Source organism: Diorhabda sublineata, chromosome 8, assembly GCF_026230105.1.
Source record: "Diorhabda sublineata isolate icDioSubl1.1 chromosome 8, icDioSubl1.1, whole genome shotgun sequence".
NCBI classification, from domain to species: Eukaryota; Metazoa; Arthropoda; class Insecta; order Coleoptera; family Chrysomelidae; genus Diorhabda; species Diorhabda sublineata.
In genome coordinates this window covers 31792299-31820052 of record NC_079481.1, presented here as the reverse complement: position 1 = coordinate 31820052, position 27754 = coordinate 31792299, and the positions used below count along the sequence as shown (strand labels likewise).

The following is a 27754-nucleotide window of genomic DNA, read 5'->3' as shown; positions in this document are numbered from 1 at the left end:
AATTTGGATCTAAATAATCGTTAGGAAAATAATTACAATTATAGACGAAATTTATAGAACACACTATATATATTCTACAAAAAAACACAAAAAATAAAACGACTTCTATATTGACAATATTTATATCTCACTACAAACTTTGCGTCAAACGAATTATGTAAAGTTAGGTTAGGTTATTAAACTTAGCATTACAAGCAATTTTAATTTAATCTAACCAAAACCTAGACTAACAACCCTGTTAAAAAATAATATAATCAGCCATAAATTCACCAAACATGTTGGATTGACTTACAATTTCATTAAGTTAAGTTTTTTTTTTTAAATATTATTCTTCGTTTTAACTCTTGTAAAATTCCCTTAAGTTCTTGTTTCCATCTTCACCTTGTGTATACAATATTTGTTTTCATTCGCGGTATAATCGTCTGATTCTATCGTAATACCAGCCACGATATCACAAAACGGAGCCCGGTGCCTTGACCTCGTCGAGAATTACACGCGTTAGAGATATATTCTGTTACTTACCTATTGCAGTAACATTTAGAGCTTAATAGAAGAAGGTATGGAATTTTTTTTTTAAATTTTCGATGTTTTCATAATTTACAAATAAATAAGTTTTGTCACCGCGTTTTTTACGGGAAACCAAACAGTTTATTTTTAGATTATTAAAAATCGATAATCAGGTAAATATTTACTTTCCATTTCTCAGATCAGGCAATAATTTATAAATAAATGTACGTCCACAATGTGAGTTTATAATTTGAGGTTATAAGTATCTCGTAAAAAAGTATGTCATGTATACGGTCTTATTGTTTATATCCCGTTTAAAAATTGAAAAATACAAAATTCATAATAACAATATTTTTTTTCCATAGACTCTTTGTAGATATAATTAGTTTTAAAAAAAAACTTTTGTTCCGGAACCAGATTTTCTTAATTTTGATTGGTTTACTTTTACTTCTTTTGATGTTCGTTTTCATGTTTATTGGGATTATTTCACTTCTGGGAACCTAAGGAAACTAGACAGTTCGTTAGTTTTTTTGTGTTTATAATTAAAAAAGAAAATAATTCTATGGCTTGACAAATACTGTATACCATGATTCACTTTTCAATCTGCATTTTATCAAAAAAAATCATCATTGTGTGTTATTTGTTATCAAAATGTTAGTAGAAAAAGTGTCAAAATCAAAATGTCAACTCCTCTTAAGAAACATCCATGGCCATTTCAAACTAAAAATGGCAAACGTACTAAAACGTAAAACTCTACGTAAAAACAGTGTTAACAAGAATTTATACGCGCTGTTTTAGGTAGCAATGATATAGATCCTTGGAAAAAATTTTATTCTACTCCAAAAATGGGCGACGAGGGAGATAATTTGTACCTTGGATTGGATCTCAGTACCCAGCAGGTAAGTCTAAATTTCATATTAACGGTTTTTCATTTGGAAACTTTAGCATTAAATTCAAATTACGCGCCTATTTTCAATTTGTATATTGTGCAATACAATGAGTAAGCAGGTTACATATTTGGAATTTAAGCGATGTTGTCTAGCTTCCAATGGGATAATAACATATAATTTTGAATAGTGATTTGTAAATTAATAACATTTTCAATTAAAATAAATGCCGTTATTTTGACATTTGTATCCAAAGTGTAAATAGAATCACTGCTCGTCTGTCAGTAGTAAATGTTGGCAACAGTGGTTCCAATGTTGTATGATTTATTATTGTTACTTAAAATTACCGTATAAGATATAATCAACTATTTATTCCGAGTAGATCTTTAACTAATAATATATTTTGAAATAATGAGGAAAGAACGCATCGACTTTAAAGTCATTTAACACCTATCTGTATATATTTTATATTCTAGTAGTATTTGTTTCGATACACAACAAAAAAACCACTAATTCCAATTAATTTTGAAAGAGATGTGGTTAGTAGTTTTCATTATACACTAGTTTAGTATTGAATCAAAATTTTGAATTATGTTCTTGAAATCATGTTATACCAACCGGAAAAACATTACAACCTGGCAACGATGTAAAACATCTGTCGTAATATCTTACAGTAAAAGCTGTAACTTAAATATATGGATAAAAAGCTAGTACAAAATTAGAATTTAATCAAATATAAATAATTTCTGGTAATTTCATATAAAAATGTCTAAATCACTCAACTCGTAGACTTATTATTTCTCAAAAAGAAGTTTTTATTTATTTAATACCTACATGAGATTTTAATTAAATAGTTAGTTTCATATAAATAATATTAAATAATTGCTGTACTGTGCTTTTCGTATAAGGCAAGTTGGATATTAGAATGAAAAGTAGGAATTAACGTTATCACTACAATTTACATGATATTATTAGATTTATTTGAGTGATAAACATTTTACAAACGGAAAATAACCAAAAAATTTGAATTACCAACATTTATATTGTAATACATAAATTTGATTAAGGACATAAACGAGATTATTCCCACAGCAGAAAATTAGAAAAATAAGACGATGTATTAAAGAGCATGCGCGGTATGAAAAGTTTTATTCATATGAAAATAATTTATTTTAATTGAAAATTTGATCTGATAAACTGTAAAACATAATGGGAAAAAGATTAGCGACAATCTTATTCTATAAAATGATAATAAACTGAGATAAGTTGAATTTGCGCTTATCGAAAATCTTTTATTATAATGAATTTTCAGGTTATGTAATTTATTATTGCACAAAAAGATATATAATATACCATACATCCGTTTTACAATTGCGCGTGATAATTATCTCAATAATTTCAAATAAATTAAGAAATATTTATACAGGGTGTGCTATAATACGCCTAAACAGACGATGATTGTGTTTTGATGGGGTGATTTATACAGATTTGATGATAACTTTCAATTACAATTACTCACCTTTATTTTTATGTTACTTTTGATGATTTTTTTAATTTTAGCTCAAAGCAGCTGTGGTAAACGAAAAATTAGAAATCGTAGCTGAACAAATAGTGATCTACGATTCAGATTTGCCAGAATTTCGTACACAGGGTGGTGCTATTATAGATAAAGTTAATAATTCCTTCATCACTTCTCCAACGTTGATGTGGGTAAAGGCATTAGATATTGTTCTAGATAAACTCACGGTAGCAGGAATCAATTTTTCTAAAATAGCCGCCGTTTCTGGAAGCGGGCAGGTAAGGAAAAACTTACTCAATATAATTTTAATTTTGATTATAACAGAACATCGAAATCGTTATATTGAAATGTTTTAATACTGATAATTACCAAAAGTCGTAAATTTCTTATTAGTTTAAAAAATTGGTAGCATCATTTGATTTAAAAGTATTGTCTAAATAAATTATAATTTTGTTTATTTAAAGCAATGCAAGTCCTGAAATTGATCTGAAAAAAACTCATTAGTTTATCATAGAAATTATCTGCAACTGGTTCATTATGTTTATCTGAGGAATTTAAATTGTTACTGTAATTAAAATTGTTTTATTTTCAAAATAATTACATATAAGGGCTTTTCGGAAAGTCAGTATTTGGATTTTCCATTTTTGGTATATTTCATTAAACGATCTTGATCTCTAATAATATGTTGTTACTCTAAATTGTTTTAGCAACACGGATCCGTTTATTGGCAAAGAGGAGCTGGTGAAACATTGGCAAAATTGAACCCGGGTCAGTTCCTTCATCAACAATTAGCTCAATCTTTTGCTGTTGCAAATAGTCCAATATGGATGGATGCCAGTACTACCAAACAGTGTAAATTATTGGAGGACGCAGTTGGGGGACCAATGGTAATAATCAAACATGACATTAAATCTTTTTTATGTAACACAAGAGGATAAATTCCTTTTTTATTCGAACAGTTCCAGTGGTACCTACCTGTCTTCAACTTCTGAAGGCTGTAGTGTTCGGTTTTGGGCATCTGTAGAAGGACTCTGAGACACATCTATGTGTCTGTAAGTTTTGCAAATACTGCTCTATGTGGTATTATGTTGGACAGCTCGGAACAGAATCTGCCATGGTAGTCAGAATGGTTGTGATCCGAGCTCCAAATGAGTGAACAATATGGGTTGACTAAAAACAAGTTTTCAATCTGCAGGAAAGAGACCTCATTATAGAGTTTGTATAGCGGACTTGTTAGTTCAACTGCACATATCTCCAATGCGATTGATGATATTCCAGTGGGGCTAGTGGCTTTATTGATGTCCATGCCACTTATCGGTGAACCAATTCTAGACAGGTGGTAGGTAGTTTTCCCTCAGAGTCAAGACCCAACAAGTTCGCCTTCTCTTTTGAGGTCACTTTTCCAGTCAAAGGTGGAATTTTTGACTTACAAATGCCTTAGATACCTAACCTTGATCAATTTAGTACTACACTTCAATAATTTTTGCTTTGATTTTCAATTCACTACAGAATCAGTTTTAATTTTATTGCGATAAATAGTGAAGTGAAAATATTTTTTTTTAGAAACTGGCAGAAATAACTGGATCCAGAGCTTATGAAAGGTTTACAGGTTCCCAGATATGCAAAATTAATCAAACCAAACCAGAAGCGTACAAAAACTCAGAGGTAAATAATCAATCTCACCCTAATTGATTTAATTTTCAGTTTAGGATTAAATAAATTAGTGCAAATATAGCTGTAACAAGTGTTGAAACGAAACAGTTTCGAATGTATATTTCGCAAACATAGATTGACTAATATGCAATCCAAATTTTGTATCGTGTCCAATCTAAATACATCTTCACTGAAATACCGAAATTTTTAGCGTATATCTCTAGTCAGCAGTTTCCTATGTTCCCTGTTTGCTGGTAAAATAGCCCCTATCGACATATCCGACGGTTCCGGTATGAACCTTATGGATATCAGGACAAAATCGTGGAACCAAACTTTACTAGACGTTTGTGGACCGAACCTTGCCGAAAAATTAGGCAACCCTGTCCCTTCCACTACTATTGTCGGAAGTATATCACCGTACTATGTGGAAAGATACAATTTTAATACAAATTGTAAAGTCGTTGCTTGTACTGGAGATAATCCCGCTTCATTAATCGGTAAGTTTTAATTGAGAATTTTTTCATAGAAAAAAATTTGTCATATCTTTATTTAAAGTATTACTAACGGTGAGGAGAACTCATTCACACTATCACTTACTTAATTTACTTATACACTTACACTATTTGTTATAATCAACTATTCACTACTCATATAATTTATTTAAATTCACTTTTTACTATTTCGATACGTTCGCTAGGACATTCAATTATATACTGACAAAACAACACGTATTTATACAAAAAAGAATTGTATAGGAGGTAAATAAATAAATAAAAAAGGCTTTTCTATTAATTGGTTCTAAAAACAATGTAAACAAATCGCCGTTGTGATAAAAACAATATCAAACGGTTTCCTAGAATCGTCGTATTCTCTTTAAACTCTCACAGGACCGGTTTTATGGTCCATGTCGTGGACGAGTTCGTAATAATATTCTGTCATCAAATTAATGTTTTCAGGTATGAGATTAACGGAATGTTGGATAGCCGTTAGTTTGGGAACTAGCGATACAGTTTTTCTTTGGCTTTTGGAACCTAAATTGGTACTAGACGGTCACGTACTTTGTAATCCCATAGATGAAAACGCTTATATGGCTTTATTATGGTAAATGAATCAGTTTTTATGAAAACTTCTTTTTTATCTGATAATTGTTGCCGATAGCTTTGTTCGTTAGTCTGATTCCGAACTAAATTCGCTTATTAGCTTTGTTCGAATCGATTCCGAATCATCTTATCAAAAAGTTAGAATCGTTGCAATGCGCACGCTTGATTATGAACCCATTCGGGATGTCGATTTACCACTAACAAAAGTAAACGGCAATTTTGAATGTACCCGTGCGATAAATTGATTCTGAATTAGTTAAGGGACCGATCGCACGCGTACACATACAAAATTGTCGTTCGCGGGTCACTCTGATTATGTTCCAAATGAACGTCCCTGAATGGGTTGGCAATCAAATGATTCGGAACTACTCGCGAACAAAGCTATTGTCTATTGCAGTTCGTTATTAATTCAGAATCGGTTCCAGTAATTCTGTTTTTAAAGTGCGCGTGTTATTGGTTCTAAACTGATTCTGAATCGGATCCGCGAATAAAGCTTTGTTCATTTTTAGGACATAGATAATTTTTGAATGAGAGCGTGCGATCAATTCCATTTGTTTATTATTAATTCTGAATCGGTTCCAGTAATTCTATTAGATATTGGATTCTAAATTGGTTTTTGAAAGTGCGCATGCGATGAGTTCTAAACTGATTCTGAATTTGACTTCATCTTTAAATATTTCTTCATTTTAGTTTTTATTACAACTAATTCTTGTGTTTTTTTTTTTAGTTTTAAAAATGGTTCTTTAACGAGGGAAAGGATTCGAAATAAAGAGGCGGGAAGTTCTTGGGATACTTTTAGTAAACTTTTAGAAAGTACTCCTAGAGGAAATTTTGGCAACATAGGACTTTATTACGACAACCAAGAAATAATCCCCTTTTTACATGGAGATTTCAGATTCAGTAAAACCGGGCGTGTCAATAAATTCACTAGTCCCGAAGTAGAGGTTAGAGCCGTAATCGAAGGACAGTGTATAAGGAATCGAGCGTATTCCGAAGATTTCGGATTCAAAATTGGTAATTTTTCTTTAAATTACTGAAATTCTTTATAACGGTCAATTATTTTAGATAAAAATACAAAAATATTAGCTACCGGAGGTGCTTCAAAAAATAAAGCCATTTTGCAAGTTTTATCAGATGTATTCAACGCTCCAGTTTATGTTCAAGTAATAATTACTCATTATCTCACTCGGTGCATTTATATTCTTAATTAAATTCAATATTTTAGCCGGCCGCTAATTCTGCAATGTTGGGAGCTGCCTATCAAGCCAAACACGGTTTATTATTCGGTAAAAAATCGTACGACGAGATCACTTCAACCCTTCCGGAACCTCAACTGATCTGCACCCCTTATCCTGACGCCGAAACCATTTACTTACCTATGGTTCAAAGATACAGAGCGATTGTGAAAGAACTTACGTCGGAGCAACGCGGTTCGTGAATACAAAACGAAATCCACGCGGCGATTTCTATTTTTATTTCTTCAACATTTTAATAGTGTTTGTCTTTAAAAGTAATCCTGTGATCATATAATTTATATTTTGAATTAAACAAATAAATTGGTAAATAGAAAACCACACCAGGACGCCACCAAAGATCGAACCAAAATAAATGTTTGTGACAAAACAAATACTTTCTCCAACACACACTTCTAGGTTTCACTTTGTATTGGAAAAGTACTGAATATTGTCCGCAGTACCTGTCAAAAACTTTTAAACGACGGCCAGACTTGCCAACTTTCTTTTAACGCATTTGCAAATCTGTTATGGGCATTGACGGCTATTCATCTTTTGCTGCCTCTACTGACCTCATGATTGTTCCATTGCAAATAATTGTTGAAAGACATTACAGTAAACTCCCGGTTATCCGAGCCTGTCATTCAAAAATAACAAACATAAATAATAGCAGAGACATCTACCGAGGAGCCGCGATTGCTACTTATCGCGAGGTCGAGACGTCATGTCCTAGGAGGGGAAAGATAACCATTCTAGATTCAGTTTGCTATGAACTCTGTTGGTGTTCATGCTCGCGCTAATTGATATCTTTGTTGCTACTGTATGAGTGGGAAACGATAAAGTTTGTTTCTCTTGAAAAAAAAAAAACGCAAGACAATCTTTCAGTCCGCCAATGTAGTTAGACAGCTCTGAAGTAATCACTAGCAGTCATTGCAGTATGTTCCATTAAAATTTTTTCATTTCTCTAGTATATTCTTTCTATACGTTTTTCAAAATACTTGAAATTCTCTTGCACGGCTCATCAAAACTCATCTTTTCATTGTAAATAATTATTATTTCAAATCTTGTGAATCGAAACTTGCCGTCATAGGCTACAACCTACTCGGAAATCTCCCACTGGTTATGGGATCACTTCACTTCAAGTTAAAGGAATCTTTAATTAAAGTGCCAACTAGGGTGGGATTATGAAACCGGACGTTTAATAGGAAGTTTTAATAAAACAAATTTTAATTTTAAAAATTTTATTGAAATTAATCTATTATACTTACATTTTGAACAATTCTAGAGGAATTTGGATGATTTCTGAATAAATCTGGAAATAGGAGTCAAAATTTAGCAAATACATCAAAATCTGGTAATATATGTATATAATGTTTGTATATTTCAGACCTGTTGAGCATTAAATTTGAACTACCATGTTTGAGTCTAGCAAAAAGTTGTCATCATTCAGATGCGATTTTTTTCAAAGATATTAGTAAAATAATGATGATTCTCCTTGCATCTTACTAACGGCAGAGAATTTCTAAATTCTGTCATAAATGAGCTCGTTTCATTTTGATCAAAGTGTGGACCTTCAGTCTCCTAAGACGATAACTTGGTTATAAAAACGCGCGTCGGACAGTGTAATTGTGAGTGTTGGTGTAAACAATGTGAATACCACAAACAGTTCCAGAAATTCCAACTTAGTAAGGTACTGTTATTGATATTTTCACTTAATTTGATAATTAAACTGTTGACACATATGTATTAATATAAATTTGAAATACGTACCATAAAGGATTTTCTCGAACCTGCAAAAAGAAAAATATGCATTTAGTATAAATTACACAACAATAGAATTTTTTTAGATTAATGTTGAGGTCAGAAACTATTTTGTAACCACAGTTAGATATCTTAGGTGTCCTAAGTTAAAATCATCATTACAATAATTTTTCATCGCTTTTTGTACAAAAAAAGTCCGTCCGTCTGTATCAGCCGATATTAGGAAAAAATTATGAAATTGCAGCATATTTTGATGTGGTATGTGGCTGAATTGTTTGTTGCCTACCCAACACAGGGAACGCGGTAGTGGACATTTTATGACAGGTGTCAGTGATCAACAACGTGTACTAACCACAACGATTATTTACCTGAATCGTTCGGAAAACTACGATAAAATTAACCAAAATGTGATCCCAAATTACCTCAATTGACATGAACCGACGTCAATAGACATCATAAGATATCGATCAAATGAGAATAGACGTCAATTGGCTTAAATTGAAGTCATGTCATTAGAGGTTATGTTTCATTCCATAAACAAATTAGTAACAGAAAAAATTATTAAGTAAATGAAATTATTGTTGTTCCGACTTTATTACTTGTTTATTTTTTTTCTGAATTTTTCATATTTACCTGAATAAAATTTTTTAGTTGATAAAACGACAACGTTTCTCTCCAATATCTGAAATCAAGAGATGAAAATTGAAAATACTTAAAAAATGTTTAACAAACGAAAATTGTAGTTTTTAAAATACTCAGACCTGTTGAGCAGTTAATAATCCACCAGGTATAAAGTCTGGATATGTTGTTCTGTCATCATATAAACGTTTCGCTTAATACTAAATCGGATTCATACAAAAATGTCAATATTTTGCTAAATATGCATTTTGATTATAAAAAACAACTAAAATCGCATTTCCTGCCGTACAGTTGAGTACAAGAGCCACCATAAGGGCTGGTAATATTTTTCTAAACATTTCTATACAGAAATTCTCCAAAAAGCTTGTTTCAATTCAAATATTTTCAACTGGTATACTAGAAATTGATTTAAATGTTTTGAGACTTGGAATTCCAAAAAAAATATTTACAGGGGGACCAAATAAATTTGGAAACTGCTTATTTACATAATATTTGATTAAATATTTAAAAATCATATAAATTAATTTACCTTTGTTAACTTCTGTGCTGAAGATTCCTCTTGATACTTTTAAAACTGTAAAAGAGAAAATATTTGTTAAATTTTTTTTTTATTTCAACATTTTCCTAATTGATTAAATATTTCATCAGATGGCCGTTCTGTTTGTCATCAAGGATCAGAACAGGTCTGTGATAGAACAATCATCATAAAATGTCGCCTGTTACACCATTTGCAAAATAAGAAAACTAATCGGAAGAAAACCTTGATTTTATATATATATAAAAAAAAGCAAATAATTATCTATTACACCCTTCCGATTTGTTGAAATTTCAGTATGTTATAGAGAAAATTGTGCTGAACAATATAGAGCGTGAAAACCATCCCTTCAGGTATTTTTTTTTTTCGTTTGAATAATCAAATTGTAATATTTCAATTAATCGTTAAAACACTCCCTCTCAACCCCCCATTTAAAGAATCCATTAAATGAAAAAAAGTACCTGAAGGGATCCTAACCTAACCCTCCGATTTAGTTAAAATTTTAGTATGTTAGGTTTCCATGCGGTATTTTTTTTGTTTGATGATTGCAAAGGGGTAGGACACCATTTGACAACTGCTAAGCTTAGTTTTGACAGAAACGCGCTACTATTTAGCGGAAACCACATAACAACCTCTTTTTCACAGTATATAGTTTGGTTAGTCAGATTCATACATTAAACATTGTTGAATATGTTGAAAGGTTCTCATACAGTTTTGTTTTTCTTTATTTAAACATTTAAATTTTTTTGCAGATATAATAATAAAATAATTGAAGGAATTTACCTTTATCGGATCCATTTTCTGTACATTACAAAGCACAAACTTTTCCATGCCGGGCTTGTAAAAAGATTTGTCTTTTGCTTCAAAATAAACATCAATTGCTTCTTCATTTTAGCTGAATTTCTTACCGGCGAGCATTTTTTAACATCAGCGAATATTCATTAATCACTGGGGGCCAGATCTTGACTATACGGTGGATGAGGAAGCAATTTGAAGTGTAATTCGAACAATTTTGAGATAAAACATTCTGAAATAAAAATAAAATAGATAAATTTTTTTGCATTTTAAAAATTATCAACTATTCCAGGTTCTCATAATTTCAGACATCCAAGGAAGTTAGGTCCTCATAAATTTCAGATAGCAACATACATTTTCATCATTTCAATATATATTATAAATCTGTATCATTTAATTATTTTTTTTGTCTCCACTCTTTAGATCAATTAGCCCTCCTTTATAGATACAGAGTTTCATCATTTCACAAATAATTTGCTAACTTGCCACCAGCCAAGCGGCAGATTATAGGGAATCATGCAGAGTTTAAATATTCTAAAAATCGACAAAACCCAGCAAAAAATGAGTTTTACTCACTCTAATAACAATACTTATAGAGTTTAGAGCGATAAATAAGAACTCTAATTGTTAGCTTTGAATATATCTGCTGGTTTTTCACAGTTTCAGTACAAATTTGTAGTTTTGATTGATAAATAGTGTTTTAAATTATAAATTAGCTGTGCATAGTGAACTGTGTACATGAATTGAAAATTAAGACAAATTACTTTGTGTTTAAATATACCCCACCTAATAGGATCAATAAAAATAACTTATCTAGCCTAGTTCTAGTTTTTTTTTTTACTTTTTAATGCACATTTAAGTTAAATGTTTTAATTGAATTTCAAAACATAGATTTCCTTCAAACCTATTCAGGTAAATTATAAACAAAGAAACAAATTTTAAAATTTACTACTATGAAACTCATTTTTTAAATAAGACTGTTGAAATATATTATTTGAAATTATATTTACCTTGTATATTTGTATGATGACGAGATCTGAAATAAAAAAAATAGGTGAAATTTTTTCACATTTTGACAATTTTCAACTATTCACAGTTCTCATAATTTCAGACATCCAAGGAAGTTAGGTCCACATGAATTTCAGATGGCAACATACGGAATCATCATATTAAAATTGTGTACAAAAAAATCTTTTTTGAAATTGAATTTGATAGCTGCCATTTGGCTTATCAAGTTATTTATATACTTTAACCGAGGCTGAATACTACTTCCTGGGGAAGATTCTCCAGCCGGGAAGGTAAAGTTGTTCTTACCTCGTTATCAATATCCTAACCGTAGTGTATTGGACGACCTACAACAAATTATACGTTTAAACGAATTGAATTAAGGTTAATTAGTTAAATTGTAGAAAATTCAAGTGAAAAATCAGAAAGACTAATCAGTATTCATCGATTACAATCTCAACAGGAGCTATATTCATCATAAAGGAGCAATTTTACAACCTAGGGTGAAAATTGATTCTAAACTATAAATTAAACTCTAGTTTGAACAAAGAATAACAAAGTTGCGCTATATTAAACTGGTCACAGAGCCGAAACAACTTTTCTGATCAAAAGCAACATTTTCTGTTAATCTTCTGAAGAAGTACATAGGTTGAAACATGAAAAAAACAATGCAATGACTTTGAAAGAGAAAAAACCTCTTTACCCTTATTCAAATACTTCTCTAGGAGACCAAAGGAGCCCTTATGTAGTGACTGATGAGTCATATATATGCTCGATAGATTGTAACCAAATTAAGGCTACTGCTATAATAAAGACTCAAACTAACTAAAAGTTGTGAAATGCTTCGGTTAATAAAAGTTCTCAATTTATCAAAGTTTAATGTTTCACTAAAGACCATGGAAAGAGACAATTTGTAAAACATGAAAAGGACAGTATATTGGTTTAAACTTCGACTAATCAAGCAAAACCCTATTAATAAAACAAACAATACTCACATTTTAATTTTATTAAAAATTTTGTTCCACTGATTCAATTCCACCTTCATTTCTATAAACAGATAAAAAAAAAACATGTTGATAGAGGTTTCAAATCGGAAAACAAATTTAAGATGTTTCAAATATAAAATATCAGATATTTAACTGTTCGTAATCCACGGATGTATCTTAGGTGTCCTAAGTTTAAATCATCATTATAAAAAAAATCATTTTGGAAACAATTGTTAAAATTAAAACTCTTACCTTAAAAAAAAAAGAGAATTTTTAGCAACGAACTGGAACGATGAACCTGAAACAAGAAACCAAATAAATTCTTCTGTTTTTGAGTTGGAATGTTTAAATTTATTTTAAACTGTGATCAGTTGGCCGTTCTTTACGTCTTCAAAATAAGAGGGTCAGAACAGGTCTGTGATAGAACAATCATCATTTCCAAATACGCCATCTTCGCATCTCGGGCATCCAAAGTGCCACTGGTGTATGGAGGAGGATGAAACTGTAGACCACGTCACCTGTGAATGCCCAGAACTGACGCTTAGGAAAGCATCAAAAGGTTCAAGTCAAAGCATGATAAGTTTTTCAAAGGGATCAGCTTTTGGTAAAGTCAAGTGGGGATTACATCAGAAGGCCTATGTACTTAGCTGTTCATTATGCTATTATAAAAAAAAATTAATTTCAATTGTGTACGTACCTTAAAAATAAGTTCAAAAGACAGGTGGCAGAAAGTGTGAAAACAACCTGGAAAGAAAGGATTTATCAATTTCAGTCGTAGTGCAATACAAACATTTTTAAATAATTGCGATACATAATCAGTTGGCCGTTCTTTATGTCTTCAAATAAGAGGGTCAGAACAGGTCTGTGATAGAACAATCATCATTGAAAATAAGACGTTTCACAAAGAAATTGTTTTAAAAATAATGAAAAAATATGAGACAATTCAATTTGAAAGCAATTTACATAAAAAAAATGTAGTGTACTATTATAGGGTATAAACTGTTAAATTTGGAAAAGAAACTGAATGAATTTGTGTTTGAATCTTATCTAAAGTTACTTACCATGAACATTAGGTTTGATAATCTGGTTCTGAAATGAAAACAAAAATCTGTTAACAACAATATTCAAATACATTTTCAAATTTTTATCGTAATTGATTTATCAGAATCCTTTTGGCAATAAACATTGTAAAATGTGTTGTGTCAGAAAATACAAATTACTTCTCCAGCTAAATGATCATCATAAAAACAATGAAAATGAAATATGGTTTCAAATAATATAAATACTCACCGAAATATACAAAGTTGTTCATTTTTTTCACAGCAAGCAACTATACCAACTGTATACCTGTAATTAGAACAAAAACAATTAATTTTTAATGTTCGTAGCCGATGAAAATGTTCAACAAATAAATTCAATTTATCAGAATAACCAATCAGTCACCAATTATCAGACTGGGGCGGTAATCACGAATCATCATTTTAAAATCAGCTAGCAACTATCCTAATGGACAACACATCTTTTTAATAAATATTATAAAAAAAGATCATTATTTTCAAAAATCGTTGATTACGTAAAATAAGTTTTTTGATGTAAATTCTGTAGAAAAATATATATTTCAAGCTGCGAATCATAGTGTACGATTCGCACAATGGACACACAAGTGATAAAGCGGTCACCCTATTGAGACATGTTCAGTCACCAAGAAATCGCTGGTTCGCTGAACACGTGTCAGTCTAGAATTTACCGTGGTTACCAAAAGATTGATAACTTTCATCAAAGACGTTGTTCCAGAAGTAAGAGATGCACATCCGAAAAAGATGACCGATTAATTGTTGGCAGATAGCTGAGAAATCGCAACCTCAACAGAAAGAGCTCAGAAGACTGCGAGGAGTGGCTGGACAAATAGAAGACTTTGAGCCAAAAAGGCCAGCTACTGGCCCCAAATTAAACCCCAATATGCGATTTTTTTGATCACGAGTGTGTCAAACTGATTCAAATTCTATTTTGATTTTCCTCATTTAAATTCAACGAACTTTGTTTATAGGACCTCTAACTGGAACAAAATATAAGAAAATTTAACTGATTTTAGAAAAACGTGAAAATTTACAATAAAAAGTTACTATCAACAATCGATGAAATTACAATTAGATGATAAAATTTTTATTGACTCACCTTTTCAAAAATACTTGTATGAATCTCCCAATCGATCGTAGAACGAAATCTGTAAGAAAAATCGCTTTTAGATATAATTTATCGTGAGATTTTATAAATAAAATTGTTTTTAGAATATCAGTACATCCAATCACTCATAACTATCAGCCTGGGGCGGTAAAAATGTTCATCATAAAAATCAAATTCACTGAATAATGTGTCTAATAGCATTATAAGAAACTATTAATTCAAAGATTGAAATAAAACTTATAGAAATTCAAAATAAACTCACCATATATTTCTTGAATGTCTTGACAGTTACGCTGAAAAATATCCAACAAAAACTTTGTACAGGTTACTTAAAAATTTTGTTAATTGGCAATTTGAAAATCTGAGCAAATTAAAATAAATTATCTAAATCGCGTAGTGGTTTATCAATTTCCAAAGTAAAACCAATTTTTTTGTTAAAAAAACTGAGTTTTATTTTACATATTTCAAAAAATAATAAAATTAACATTAATCAGTACACCTAACATAAAATATACAGTAGCCAGGTTAAAAAGTTACGCGAAAAAAACCCATTGATACCAAATAAATACTCAAGATTTAATTTCAACAGAATTTACTTTTGATGTCAAAAAATATTGTAAATATACAAATATCCGGATAAATAACAAAAATTATATAACAATATCTATTTGCAGATTATTTAATTTCTCGCAAAATTCAACCAAGGACAGTTTAAGAATAAAAATTATCAAAAATACAATTAACTATAGAAAAAAAAGTGAGTAAATTGAAATAAATTTATTAAATAATCTGTACAAAGTTAATTTCCTTGAATGCTTATAATTTATCCAGATACTGTGCCAGGTCTGGTAGTCCTTCTTTGAGACCCTTCCTCTTACGCGTTTCCTGAAAAAAAAAACATACATTCCAAAATATGTTCTGAAAAAATTATTTTTTCTATAGATTCCAATAGATACACAAATATACATAATATGGTACATTTGAACTATTTAACTAACAAATTCCAATACATAAACAAATAGGGTACGTTTGAACTACTTCACCGAACTAGTAGTGAAACATATTATATAAAGAGAAAAACTTACCTGGACAATACCGTATGGTCTGCTGTTAGGTTCGAATGGATCCCCTGGCAAGATTTGCCAATGGTCAAAGACTGATTGTGGGAATGCCTGCCCTCCTGTGTTTGATCTCAAATCGGCGGTGAAACCGAACGATTCATTTACTGGTAAATAGGCTTTTACTAAGAACATAGGTGTACCAGCTATCTGGGATTCCTCAAAAACGTGACCACGTCTTCTATTTAAAACACCATAGATACCACCAACAGCAATTTCAGGACACTATAAACATAACATATACAATGATTTATTAAAGTTCAACTTAATATACGGAATTGTTCAACAATAATGAGTTGTACATCTTACACCGTAGCATGTCACAACCAGACATAAAGATAGAGGTCCCGTGACAGCGTTTAAATGCAAGATCTATTTTATCTTCTTCCATTGCACTACCAACTAAGTCATAGTTTCGTAAATAGCAACAATGTTACCAAATACCAAACTATTTAGTGGTTCTAGGTGTGCTGGAAGGGAAAAGATGTTACCTTCTAACTTTCCAGAAAATTACTTACCATAATTTCACATTTGTAGATAGGTTCCATGAGTCTGGGCGAAGCTGTCAATAAACAAGCGTATAAACACCTACGAGTTGTTGGAATGATTTGACCACCACCACGATGAATAGCGTCAGCATGTAATGTTACATCATAAATATTGAATCTGACTCCTCTCAAGTTTTCTTCTGATAATACACCTTCCTTGGTGGCCCATTGGAAACCGGCCACTACAGAGTCCTTGATTTCGTTGAGATATTGCACTCCCTGAAATCAGTAAAGTTACAAAAATAAATAAATGTTTAAGAAGACTCGGAGAGATAGTGTCGATGGCAATGAGGAAGAGATTTAGAGACAGTTGAGAAAAGGAAGATATGTGTGGATGGAACATGTAAAGAAGCTGCTGGGATTAAGGGAATAAAATGGAAAGGTATAACAAAGCAAATATAAGATATTAAGGCTTGAAGTAAAAAGAATATAGCTTGACCGCCAAACAAACAGCTATACATCCTACAGTAAAGGTGACTTAGGATTGAATAAGAAAAAAATTCTAGGGTAGGAAGGGTTCTAGATTCCCTTTAAAAAGATCAACATAATCAAGATTCCATCTGAATACCACAACTATTGGTTAAAGAAAATCTGTTCAACATTGGAAGAAAGTTTATTTTGCAGTCATTAATGGTAGTTATTTAAAAGGCTTGAATAACAAGGTCTATAAATCTTCATTTGGTGGTATGTAAGATAAAACTTTTATGGCATAATGATATTTTTGACCAGGGGCATCAATTTGACTGACGTTCGGGACTGGTAAAAACTGAGATAACCAGCGATTTAAAAGTCAATCGGCATATCAAAGGAACTCCCTCTTAATTGAAGAATTGTGCATGCGTAATCTATCTTCGCTTTGAGTACCACGTTTGCCCAATTTGGACCAAAAACACATTCGAATGAACATTTCCCAGGCCTTATTGAGACGGTATTAAGTAAAATGAGGCGATCCCATAACTGTGGATCCACCAGAAATGAAAACATGGTTAGAAAATGGATTACAAAGGGCAAATTTGTTATGAAAAAAAGCAAAGATGGTTACAACAGGAAAAGTGATGGGAGACTGGATTTTGAGATTTTGTTCATCAAATATTTCCAGAAGGGTAAAACAATAATATAAAAGTATGGTTGCGGGAGAAATTCCAAAAAATGCAATCGGATTTTATTTATTATGGCTACAATTGCACTTCAAATTGGTTTATCATCCACCGTATACAACAGATCGGGCCCTGAGCGACTTTCTTCTGTTTCTTAACCTTGCAGAAAGAGATTTTCATCAGAGTATTTTGAGGAGAAATCCAGAAAAAAAGCAATTTATGTCAAGATCAAGACTGAAACTTAAGTTTTTTGCTACTCATGATGAGTATAAATACAATGATTATACTGGTCTAAATTGAATTAATGTAATTTGAATACAATAAAAATGATTAAAAGATAAAATATTATCTGAAATAAGTTCATTTGTTATTCAGTAGGCAGCTGTTGTATCTTGAAGTACTTGTGAGGGTAAATTTGATTACAGTACCATAGAAACATAGAAGATTGATAGAAAAATGTGTAAATAAGAACTGATAGATCATAATTAGAACGTTCACATTGATATTCCATAAAATGTTTTGTTAAGACTATAGAAAGAAATTAAAACCAAATTCTACTAACCTTAGTACAATCGACAAGAATATTAGGTCCAGTTCCGTCAGGACCAAAACACCAGATTTTACGGGCTTCAGTTACATCATAATCGTACTTTTCTCCAAGATAACGTGCACGAACTTTGAAATCGTCACGTGGATTAACTTGTCCTTCATCAATGTCTTCAGCTAGACCATCAGGCATTGGGCAAGCTTTCATGAACAATCTGAAATAATAAAACTATTACCAAACTATCAATAAATAAAATTTATTCCAAAATCTTTTAGCATTAAAATTAGATGTTTGTCCCCCTATTCAGACCAGAGAGCTGATAAACTCTAAGGACGAAACTTAAAAGACAATTCAATCTGCCACCATTTGCGAGTACTGAATAGCATAAATACTATTCAATATTGTCTGTGGTGGCCGAAAATTGAAAATAATTAGTTTTAAATTTAATTTACCTACCTGTTGTGTTTGTTGGCCGATTTTGATAAACACATTTGATCAGATTCTTCACTGACTGTTTCACGGTAAGATACAACTGGATCAGATTTTTTGATGGGAATGCAAGCGTGATCTTCTTCTAAATCTTTAAGACAAATTTCAAGATGCAATTCACCAGCTCCGGCAATGATGTGTTCACCAGATTCTTCAATAATACATTGTACCATAGGATCAGATTTGGTGAGCCGTTTTAATCCTGAAAAGAAACAAAAAAAATGATACGTACACACCGGCTATTCTAAAAATCTCTTTATGCTCACCTTCAACAAGTTTAGGTAGATCAGCGGGATTTTTGGGTTCTACAGCAACACGTACTACAGGGGACACACTGAACTTCATGACCTTCAAATTGTGGGCATCTTTGAAAGTGGTGATAGTACCGGTTTTGACCAAAAATTGATCAACACCAACTAAACCACAGATGTTACCAGATGGTACGTCTTCAATGGCTTCAACATAACGACCCATCATCAGGATAGTACGTTGGATAGCTTTTTCATATAAATCTTCCTTTTTACCAGGGGTGTAGTTGGGTCCCATGATACGGGCTTTCATACCGGTAGCAACTTTACCGGAAAATACACGACCGAAAGCATAGAATCGACCTTTATCTGAAGTCGGTACCATTTTAGAGATGTACATCATTAACGGTGCATTGGGGTCGCAGCTTTTGATACCGATCGCAGCTTCGTCATCTTGAGGTCCTTCATACAACATTTCCATTCTGTATTTTTGAGCTACTACAGGAGATGGCAAATGGATGGCAATCATCTGAAGTAAAGCTTCACCAGCAGGCAACCAAGTTCTCATTACTACTTTCAATAACTGTTTACCATCTTTGTCTTTGTCTTCGTGTTTGATGGTAATACCTAATTTAGGAAGGAGCGCTTCGTATTCTTCTTTCTTGTAATTCATAATTGAATCAAAGATCTTGTAAATGGGATCCAAGATGTACATACAGAAGGAACGTTTGTTGTCATCATCCTTTTGTTTGGCCCATTTCTTGGTTTTGGCATTGAAGAAGTTTTCTCCCCACAATCGGTTCATTAGTTTAACAACATCAATCTTGAATTTTTCTGCATACATTTCAGAGAATTGTTTGAGAGTAAAGGCCCATCCGTGAAGACCTGAACCAAAACCTACTGAACCTTTGCTGGGATCAACCTAAATAATAAAATTGTTTGTTTCAAATTTCAAAAGATTTAATATCATCATTTTTTTTTTAATGTTTCACTGTAGGAAACTGCAGTAAACATCAAATTATTTACTGCAGGGCAAAATATGAGTTTGATCTTTGAGCCAGATACCGTTATTAGCTATTAAAAAGTCTAACAATTAAGAAGTGACTCAATAAATTAATATGAATTTCAATAATCTACTTACTCTAACTTCACCCATTGGACCACTGTCATCATTGTAAGTGGCAATGATAACGTTAACATTTTCTACAATACGTTGGAAGGTTTGATATAATTCTTCAGAATCCAATTGCAACTCCAATAGAGCACGGTCCATCTTGTTCATGAATAAAATTGGCTTGATTCGTTCAGCAATAGCTTGACGTAATACAGTTTCCGTTTGGACACATACACCTAGTAAGTTGAAAATGTTGACTTATTCAAATTAAATATCATATATTTACTACTTACCGGATACACAATCCACTACTACAAGAGCACCATCAGTAACACGAAGAGCAGCAGTTACTTCTGATGAAAAGTCTACGTGCCCAGGAGAATCAATCAAGTTGATCAAAAAACCTTTCTCTTCTTTTTCACGTTGATCTGGGTTGGTGATGAAGACAAGATCCTTGTCTTCCAGTTCAAAGAACATAGAAATGGCACTGAAAATATGAAGGGATTCCATAGTAATTGTCATTAGGCATTTGGATAATCAAAAATAGTAATAAATTAAAAAAAACAGCAACTCATAATAGGATAAACAGAATTAATAAGATGTCACAATAGCAAGAATCAATATTTAGGACAAGTGGTTAAATTATTTTACCAAGAAATTATCAATCAATATTAGGAATGTTGAGACCTTTGTCTTGGATCTTACAAAATTAGTCTTCAGATTTTAAAAATCCACATTAGAAATAATAGATAAAAACAATACTAAACAAATTTAAATTGTCCTACTAAGTTATTAAAATGTCACTTATAACCATTTGCTTTTCAGCCATCGCTGACATGATGATTAAAATGAAGGAAATATAGTGTAAAAATAAGTGTAATTGCATTTAAACACCTTTTTACTGTAAACTCTTCAAGGTTAAAAGGAAATAAACAAGTTGTCTCAATAGGAACATTAGGTTTTAGTAGAAATGTAGCAATACACCTAAGCAAAGATTTAAAAATCTGATTTTACTAAAATTTACTAAAATCTATTGAATAAAAATTCGCACGTTAATAAAAAAAATTATAAACAAGACAAACTAACATTTCCGAAGATTTTGCAACATTGAATTTTCCTATCAGTACAAAAGGTAAAAATTATAGTTTTTATGATTTAAATAGATTTTAATGAAAATAAATTGCACTTACGTTGACTTGATTGTAATACAACGTTCTTGTTCATCTTTTCTAGTATCGGTGAAACGTGTTTCTCCGGCTTTGGCACCAGCAATTATACCAGCTTTGGATACTAAGGAATCAGTCAAAGTCGATTTACCATGGTCCACATGGGCTATAACGGACATATTACGAATATTTCTTTTTTTGTCCATCATGGCTCTGATTTCGTCTACCGTAAAGTTCACCTAAAACAAACATAATGATTAGTATTTAAAAGATATAATTAAATCGCTCTATTAAATCAATATGCAACTATTTTCTTTTTTTCTTTGAAGAAATGGTATAGAATAACTAACCATATTTTGAGTTTTTCGAAGATCTATTCAAATAAATTTGAAAATATAGTCAATAATATAATGTCAATTTGTTGTAAATTGTACACAATATGGAAAAAGTTTAGTGAAACAATCAGTAAACATCAAAGTAGGGACCTTTCATACTGTTGTGCAATATCACTAAAAATATTAATTTCAACACAACCGGTCATTTCAAATAAAATTTTAATCGAATATAATGCAGCTATGTTTGCATTGATATTTAATCATATTAAAAATGAATATTAGTGCTTACCATTTTGGATGTTTGATGATTTTTTTAAGCACAACCAAAACTTACGATACGCCAACGTTGGCGCACTCCTTCGAAAGAAAGAGACCGAACAATCTCTGCCACGACGTAGACACTGGACAGTTAAACATTGTAGCCAACAATGACATATGTTCAGTGCAAGGCAATTTTTAGCGAAATATTCAAATTGTCATTTGTGTATATATATTGCCTATGTAGTAGTTGTGGTTAATTTATTTACTATTACCTATGCTTACAAAAAATATTAGAAAAATAGTGTCTTTATAACATACTCGAGGTTAAATTACGTTGTTATAATGAGAAAACAAAATATGAAGCTTATTTCACTATTTTATAGATTAAATAAAACTACCATGCTCCTGTTAGATTTGATATTAAATTTTAACTAGTTCCAGAATGATATTATTTTAATATCTCTTGTATTATTTTTTTACCAAAATAATGACGTACCTAATTCAATATGGTAAAATTCTTACTTTTGCGATATAATTTCTACTATAGTTGATTAATTGATATGCAATAGCTTGTCAACTTTTTTGATCAAATAAGTTTTGGCATATTTAAAAAACATTTCGTATTTTGTTTAAGAATTTTTTTCTACCTAGTTCATTGTACACAAGTATTTACAGAATAGGAATATCAGCAGTGTTATTTTTAGATTTATACTTCGATTTTACTAAAAATATAAATAAAATTAGTCCAGGATCTTATCACGTCAAATAAATGACAAATATTTGATATCCTTTTAACATTCGTGTACAAACCTAAAGTTTTAGAGAGCGCGAACTACTGATAGATAAAAAAAAATACGTCGGTATACCACTCTGTATCTCTTTCTTCTCTATTCTGATTGGATCACAGTTACGTCAGTTTCCGGTGAGCGGGGAGGAAGGCAAGGGAGGAGAATAAAAAGTTTTTAATTTTAACAACGACATAGAGAGTAGTGGTAAATCCAAATATTTAATACTCATATATTAGTAATCCCCGTAAGTCGTCCACTAAGATACACAGCAATTGCATTCTTCTATTTCACTTATTCAGACCTGATTCGTTGTGCGCAAGCGTTGCGACTGTACTAGGGAAGTATTATTACATCACCCGGAAGCTTAGAACACGGTTATAGTAACCATTTTTAGGTCGTGAGTTCAAATCACGTACGGTTGACTTTTGTTTTTAATTTGTTATGTATGTATATAAATATTATTTGAAATTATTGAAAATTATAATTATATTTTCAAAAACATATTAAAACCCAAATTAATGCTTCATCAATTTATTATATCATATTACCATAACATAAGAAAATATTACATGCAAAGAAACTAAATTAATACGTCAAATTATGAAGTTTAGCTAAACTAGATTATATAGTTTTGGATGTTTATGAAGTAGGCACACAGACGCAAGCATCGTTTTCACAGTATCCAGATCTGCTTCCACTTTGTACGCAGCTAAGTCTGCACTGAAGTCCAATACAGTTGAGAGTGGGATTTTTCGCTTGGATAATGCTAATAACCTCATCTGAAATGTATTGTAGTAGTACAGAAAAATTAATGAAACATGTTTTAATGAGAGCATTGCTATGATTCCTCATGCATGGAACGTAGTATGTTTTTTAAATAAGTGGTTTATTGACAGCGTGCACCACAGAACACACCTATAATACTTAGGTATGTTCTGTGGTGTGCCCTAGCCGTTAATCTTGAGACAATTTTTTTTTGGTTTTATTTCATCAAGAAAGTATATTTTCATGTTTAAGTCCACAATTATAATTTTATTTCGGAAAATACGATATTAATATAACGTTTTTTAATGTGACGAAATGAAATTTAATGAAAATAAGAATTTAAAGTAACTACGCCACTAATAGGTATGCTAGTTGTGCGTATGTATTTTGTTTAATAATTGTCGTACTAAAAGAATAGAACTCCAATGAATTTTTAAACGGTATAATATTGTGTAAAAGCTATTTTATCGGCTTTTACATTAATATTTTCAGATAAAATATTGTTAATATACTTTAGGTAGAATCTTTTTGGAATTATAACCTAAAAAGTCTCATTTTTTATTTGTTACAGAAAGCGCTGTTGCACGATTGTAATTCATATCCTATATCTAGTTAAAATTGAACCAAAGAATTTCGATAAAATTTAGTTAATTCAGTAGTATTTGAAATAATTTGAATATTTTTTAACTTACCTGCAGTTAGATCTTGACAACAAGCAACAGCTACTAAAGCCAAAAACAAAAAACCAATGAAGAATTTCATCTTGTCAAAATATTTATAAAACTTTTACTTAATAGACAAATAACTTGATGCTAACGAAACTATTCTGAATAAAATTATTAACTATGGTGATATTTATACCCCTTCAAGTTGTTTCTTCAATTTAAAATAAATAAATATAAGGATTTAGTGTATGGCACGAGTAAAAAAATAAATTTCTGTTTTTCAATTACTTTGATTAACTTTTATTTGAAGAGTATTAGTTTTATTATACTATTTTGCATGGAAACTAACGTTTCGTTATGTAATTTTCAGATTAATTGCAGCATAGATGTACTTGTTTTTTAAAAAATTCATCTCAATGACGATTTATCATATGTTTCGTTTAATCTTTTCCAGTTACGTGTAGCATTCATGATAATTTTTAATTCGCTTATTCCTAGAAAAAAGTTTTACTAGCCAAATATTTTCACTTTACTTTAACTGACATGTTGTATAAAATATAGGGGGACAGTACAAGGTCGAGTGGCAGCGAGTTTGTTGTTTTTTCACAGTTTTTTTGTATCCCATGCCACTTTATAACGTTACCTACTATTATTTTTTAAAGAATATAATCAAATTCTCATTTTTTTTTCAATGATTGTGCATTCTGGATACGAAACAGCGTTGTCACAAAAAAATCTTGTATTAATTTCTTACATTATCAAACTTTAAGCTCTAAATTTTATAGTTCTAGTAAATTATTTATAGCAATTGAATAAATCACTACTGAAATGCCTAACGTTTTGATAATCAGTTGTTTTTATAACGCATGGCAACACTGTATGTGTCCTCCCAATCTCAGTTTTTTTGTCCATTTGAAACCATTATCGTCACATCCTTAAATTTATACATTTATATAATATATAAATGTATATTATACATGTACCTACATATTAATATTTCACTGAAATTATAGATTATACCTCAGAAAACTTACTATTTACATAAATTACAGTTTATATCTATCTATGAATATTGAATAACATTTTTTGGTTATACGTGCAGTATTGTGTGTTGCCTAACCAGGCATTATTTTTCATACTCGGCATGGACCGAAGTAGGAAAGTCGATGATCAGTGCCGAGTGAACTTGCACTTTACGTCAACTTTAAAATTATTAATTAATTGTAGTTATATCAAAATAATAATTTGATATTAAGGTCAACAGGTATATTTTTACCTAGATTCAGATTAAGACAATGTAAACAAAACCGCAGTTACTGAAATGCTGTTAAATTGTCGAATGACAATGACATTACAATTCTAATTGTATTAGCAAAAGACTTGACGATAGTAGCTGAAAAGTTATTTGTTGTAGCAAATTTTCTAATTTGATGATTAATAATAGTGAAACTAAATACTCAGAAGCATTAATCTCCATAATTCCAAATACAACTTGAATTATATTAACTCCTGAAACAAAAGACTTTTAAACACGTCAACTTTTCACTGTTGACAATGCTAAGTTTGTAAAAGTATGAAGGAAGGTTGCAAAAATAAATCAAGTATTGTATCCTCACAAAAATTTATACGCGCGTCTATGCTTTCAACGAACTCGAGATTATTAGTCGGACTTTGGACTCTATTTAGTGTTTGTAACGCCATCTTTAAGAAATTCTCTGAATTTTCAGCATTTGTGACATTTGGTTTTTGATTTGATTTGAAATATTTTCTAAGTTTTATATCGTATTGTTGTAATAATTATTCAGCTTCCGAGCAGGATAATATGCTGTAAAAAGGAAATTGAAACAAAAGGATGTATGTATTGCCATCTATGTTATAAACTAAGAATTTATCATCCTTGACGTACGTCTATTTGAAGTAGTAGGAAATCAAACAAAATATTAAGTTTAATAAATTTATTTTACCACATTAAGAAAGACATAAAATTTAAAAATACTATTTAATAATAAAAAATATTGAAGTAGGTCCTACGTCGACGCAAAAAAATTGGGTTCAACGTACGTTTACACGCAAGTGTCATTTTCACACTGAACCATTACTATGACAATTTAGTCTGCACTGAATTCATTCTATGTTGGGATTGTTTTTATGGATGATATATATATATATATATATATATATATATATATATATATATATATATATATATATATATATATATATATATATATATATATATATATATAGTTTTACGTAAATACATTCATATTCTTTTTATAAATATTTATAATTCTAAATATTCTTTAACTTAATAAATGAGAAGATTTATATAGTTTTGCAATATAGCGAATTTAACTACGTAGTAGAAAAAGTAATACGGATTGTGTATGAATTCGTCTAGTGTAGTATAGTAGAGTCAAGAAATAACTACCACTTTTGGCAACACTGTAAGAGTTTGTATGTTGGGCGTTTTGTGATTTCTTTTACAAAGTTTTAATCAATTCATTATTGTTTTAAGCTTATATTGTGTTATTTAAAGTATATTATAGTGAACTTTTACGTTATAATCCACAGACACGTGAACCGAAAAAGCTTTAGAAACTGAAAATGAAGTTTTGTCGTTTTCGTAAATATTCAAACTATTTTAATGAATTGTTTTTTTCCTATACATATTTTGATACGATTTGAAATAAATAGTTTAATTTTATAATAGAGTAGATAAATTATATTATTATCGTTGAAAATTACAGTATAAAGATTTAGTAAAAAGAAACGATATCAAATAGTGGGTATTAAAATGACAGCTGTCAGAAGAGATCAAAAGGAATACTTTTATTGCTATCTCCTTTCAATAAGTTAAAAGTCGATTGTACGTTTTATAAATATGAGTTTCTGTGTTACTAGCGTCATATTAATGTTCATTTTAAGAGATTGTGTCATACTACTTATCTCTTAAAGTCAATCCATTTCAGTTATCAAATTTGTTTTTTTTTTTGAAAATTAATAATTGATCTCGATAATTTGATAAAAATAGAAATTATTTATAATTCATTTAAAACAATTAAAATTGTTTTCGATTGTCGAAAAGAATCGAGAACCGGTTTCGAATCATAAATAGATTTAAAAACTATTCGATTCTTTTGGGAAAATTAGAAGCAGCCGTGCATAGTCGTACAGGACCGTCTTGACACAAATATAACACCCGTTTGAGTGAACAAAAAAACGATGTAGCTAATTCAGGATACAAAACTCAATTGGTAGTATACGGAATGACATTATTTCTTCAATGAAATAATAAAATGTTATATTCGGCGAAGTTTGTTTAATTTTATTGAATAAATAAAAGGATATGATGTTTTGATTCGCGATAACTTTTATATTAAATAATAAGAAACCACGTTATCATTATTCACTGATCAAATATTTATTTGTGTGAATGAACGAGGCAAATATTATTCGTAAAATAATCATTTTATTCGTGTCATTAAATAATAATAAAAATTATCTCTACAGATATCACGTAATTGAATAAACAAAATGTATTTGATACCCCTGACATACGCCACTGATTTTCATTGATACAAATTCATATTATGTGAAATATATGACGTGTATTCATGCTTAAAAGCCTTAAATTAATTACTTATGCCCTGCTAAATTGAAAGTTGACGATTTATTAAAAGTAAATTTATCTTTAATTTTTTATTTTTTTATTTCTTAGACCTTTTGATGTATTAATGCGTCTAAATGTTCTCGATTTTAGGTCCCTTTTTAGTCTTTATCAAAATATTTTGATGGAGACTGAACAGA

The 27754-nt window shown here is 30.6% G+C and overlaps 2 protein-coding genes, 2 long non-coding RNA genes and 2 other non-coding genes across 7 annotated transcripts; 1 reads left to right on the top strand and 5 right to left on the bottom strand.

The window, feature by feature from the left end:
* Positions 1 to 165: 165 nt before the first annotated feature.
* LOC130448185 (xylulose kinase-like) lies at positions 166 to 8002 on the top strand. 2 transcript variants are annotated; one of them, XM_056785436.1, is made up of 10 exons: positions 166 to 557; positions 1306 to 1406; positions 2955 to 3191; positions 3621 to 3800; positions 4477 to 4578; positions 4778 to 5063; positions 5523 to 5667; positions 6394 to 6680; positions 6732 to 6829; positions 6892 to 8002. In XM_056785436.1, the coding sequence occupies exons 2-10, from the start codon at positions 1353 to 1355 to the stop codon at positions 7102 to 7104; spliced, it is 1602 nt and encodes a 533-aa protein (XP_056641414.1). In that variant the 5' UTR covers positions 166 to 557; positions 1306 to 1352; the 3' UTR covers positions 7105 to 8002. The 2 variants fall into 2 exon arrangements, with proteins under 2 accessions (XP_056641414.1, XP_056641413.1); XM_056785435.1 differs by having other exon boundaries at positions 517 to 680.
* Positions 8003 to 8122: 120 nt separating this feature from the next.
* Positions 8123 to 12813, bottom strand: LOC130448186 (uncharacterized). The gene is made up of 5 exons (XR_008910309.1): positions 12629 to 12813; positions 11943 to 11980; positions 11639 to 11664; positions 10617 to 10860; positions 8123 to 9872 (listed from the first exon to the last, which is right to left on the bottom strand). It is a non-coding gene; the product is annotated as an uncharacterized LOC130448186 (long non-coding RNA).
* A 1222-nt stretch (positions 12814 to 14035) lies between these two features.
* Positions 14036 to 14106, bottom strand: LOC130448517 (small nucleolar RNA SNORD31). Its single transcript, XR_008910341.1, has one exon. It is a non-coding gene; the product is annotated as a small nucleolar RNA SNORD31 (small nucleolar RNA).
* Positions 14107 to 14907: 801 nt separating this feature from the next.
* Positions 14908 to 14973, bottom strand: LOC130448519 (small nucleolar RNA SNORD31). The gene has a single exon (XR_008910343.1). It is a non-coding gene; the product is annotated as a small nucleolar RNA SNORD31 (small nucleolar RNA).
* Positions 14974 to 15378: 405 nt separating this feature from the next.
* On the bottom strand, positions 15379 to 21892 carry LOC130448184 (translation elongation factor 2). The gene is made up of 10 exons (XM_056785434.1): positions 21755 to 21892; positions 21155 to 21369; positions 20258 to 20451; positions 19992 to 20200; positions 18869 to 19772; positions 18570 to 18804; positions 18129 to 18327; positions 16440 to 16688; positions 15889 to 16146; positions 15379 to 15688 (listed from the first exon to the last, which is right to left on the bottom strand). Exons 1-10 carry the CDS (start codon positions 21755 to 21757, stop codon positions 15620 to 15622), a joined length of 2535 nt encoding a protein of 844 aa, XP_056641412.1. The 5' UTR covers positions 21758 to 21892; the 3' UTR covers positions 15379 to 15619.
* Positions 21893 to 23029: 1137 nt separating this feature from the next.
* On the bottom strand, positions 23030 to 24233 carry LOC130448183 (uncharacterized). Its single transcript, XR_008910308.1, has 2 exons — positions 23972 to 24233; positions 23030 to 23293 (listed from the first exon to the last, which is right to left on the bottom strand). It is a non-coding gene; the product is annotated as an uncharacterized LOC130448183 (long non-coding RNA).
* Positions 24234 to 27754: the final 3521 nt, after the last annotated feature.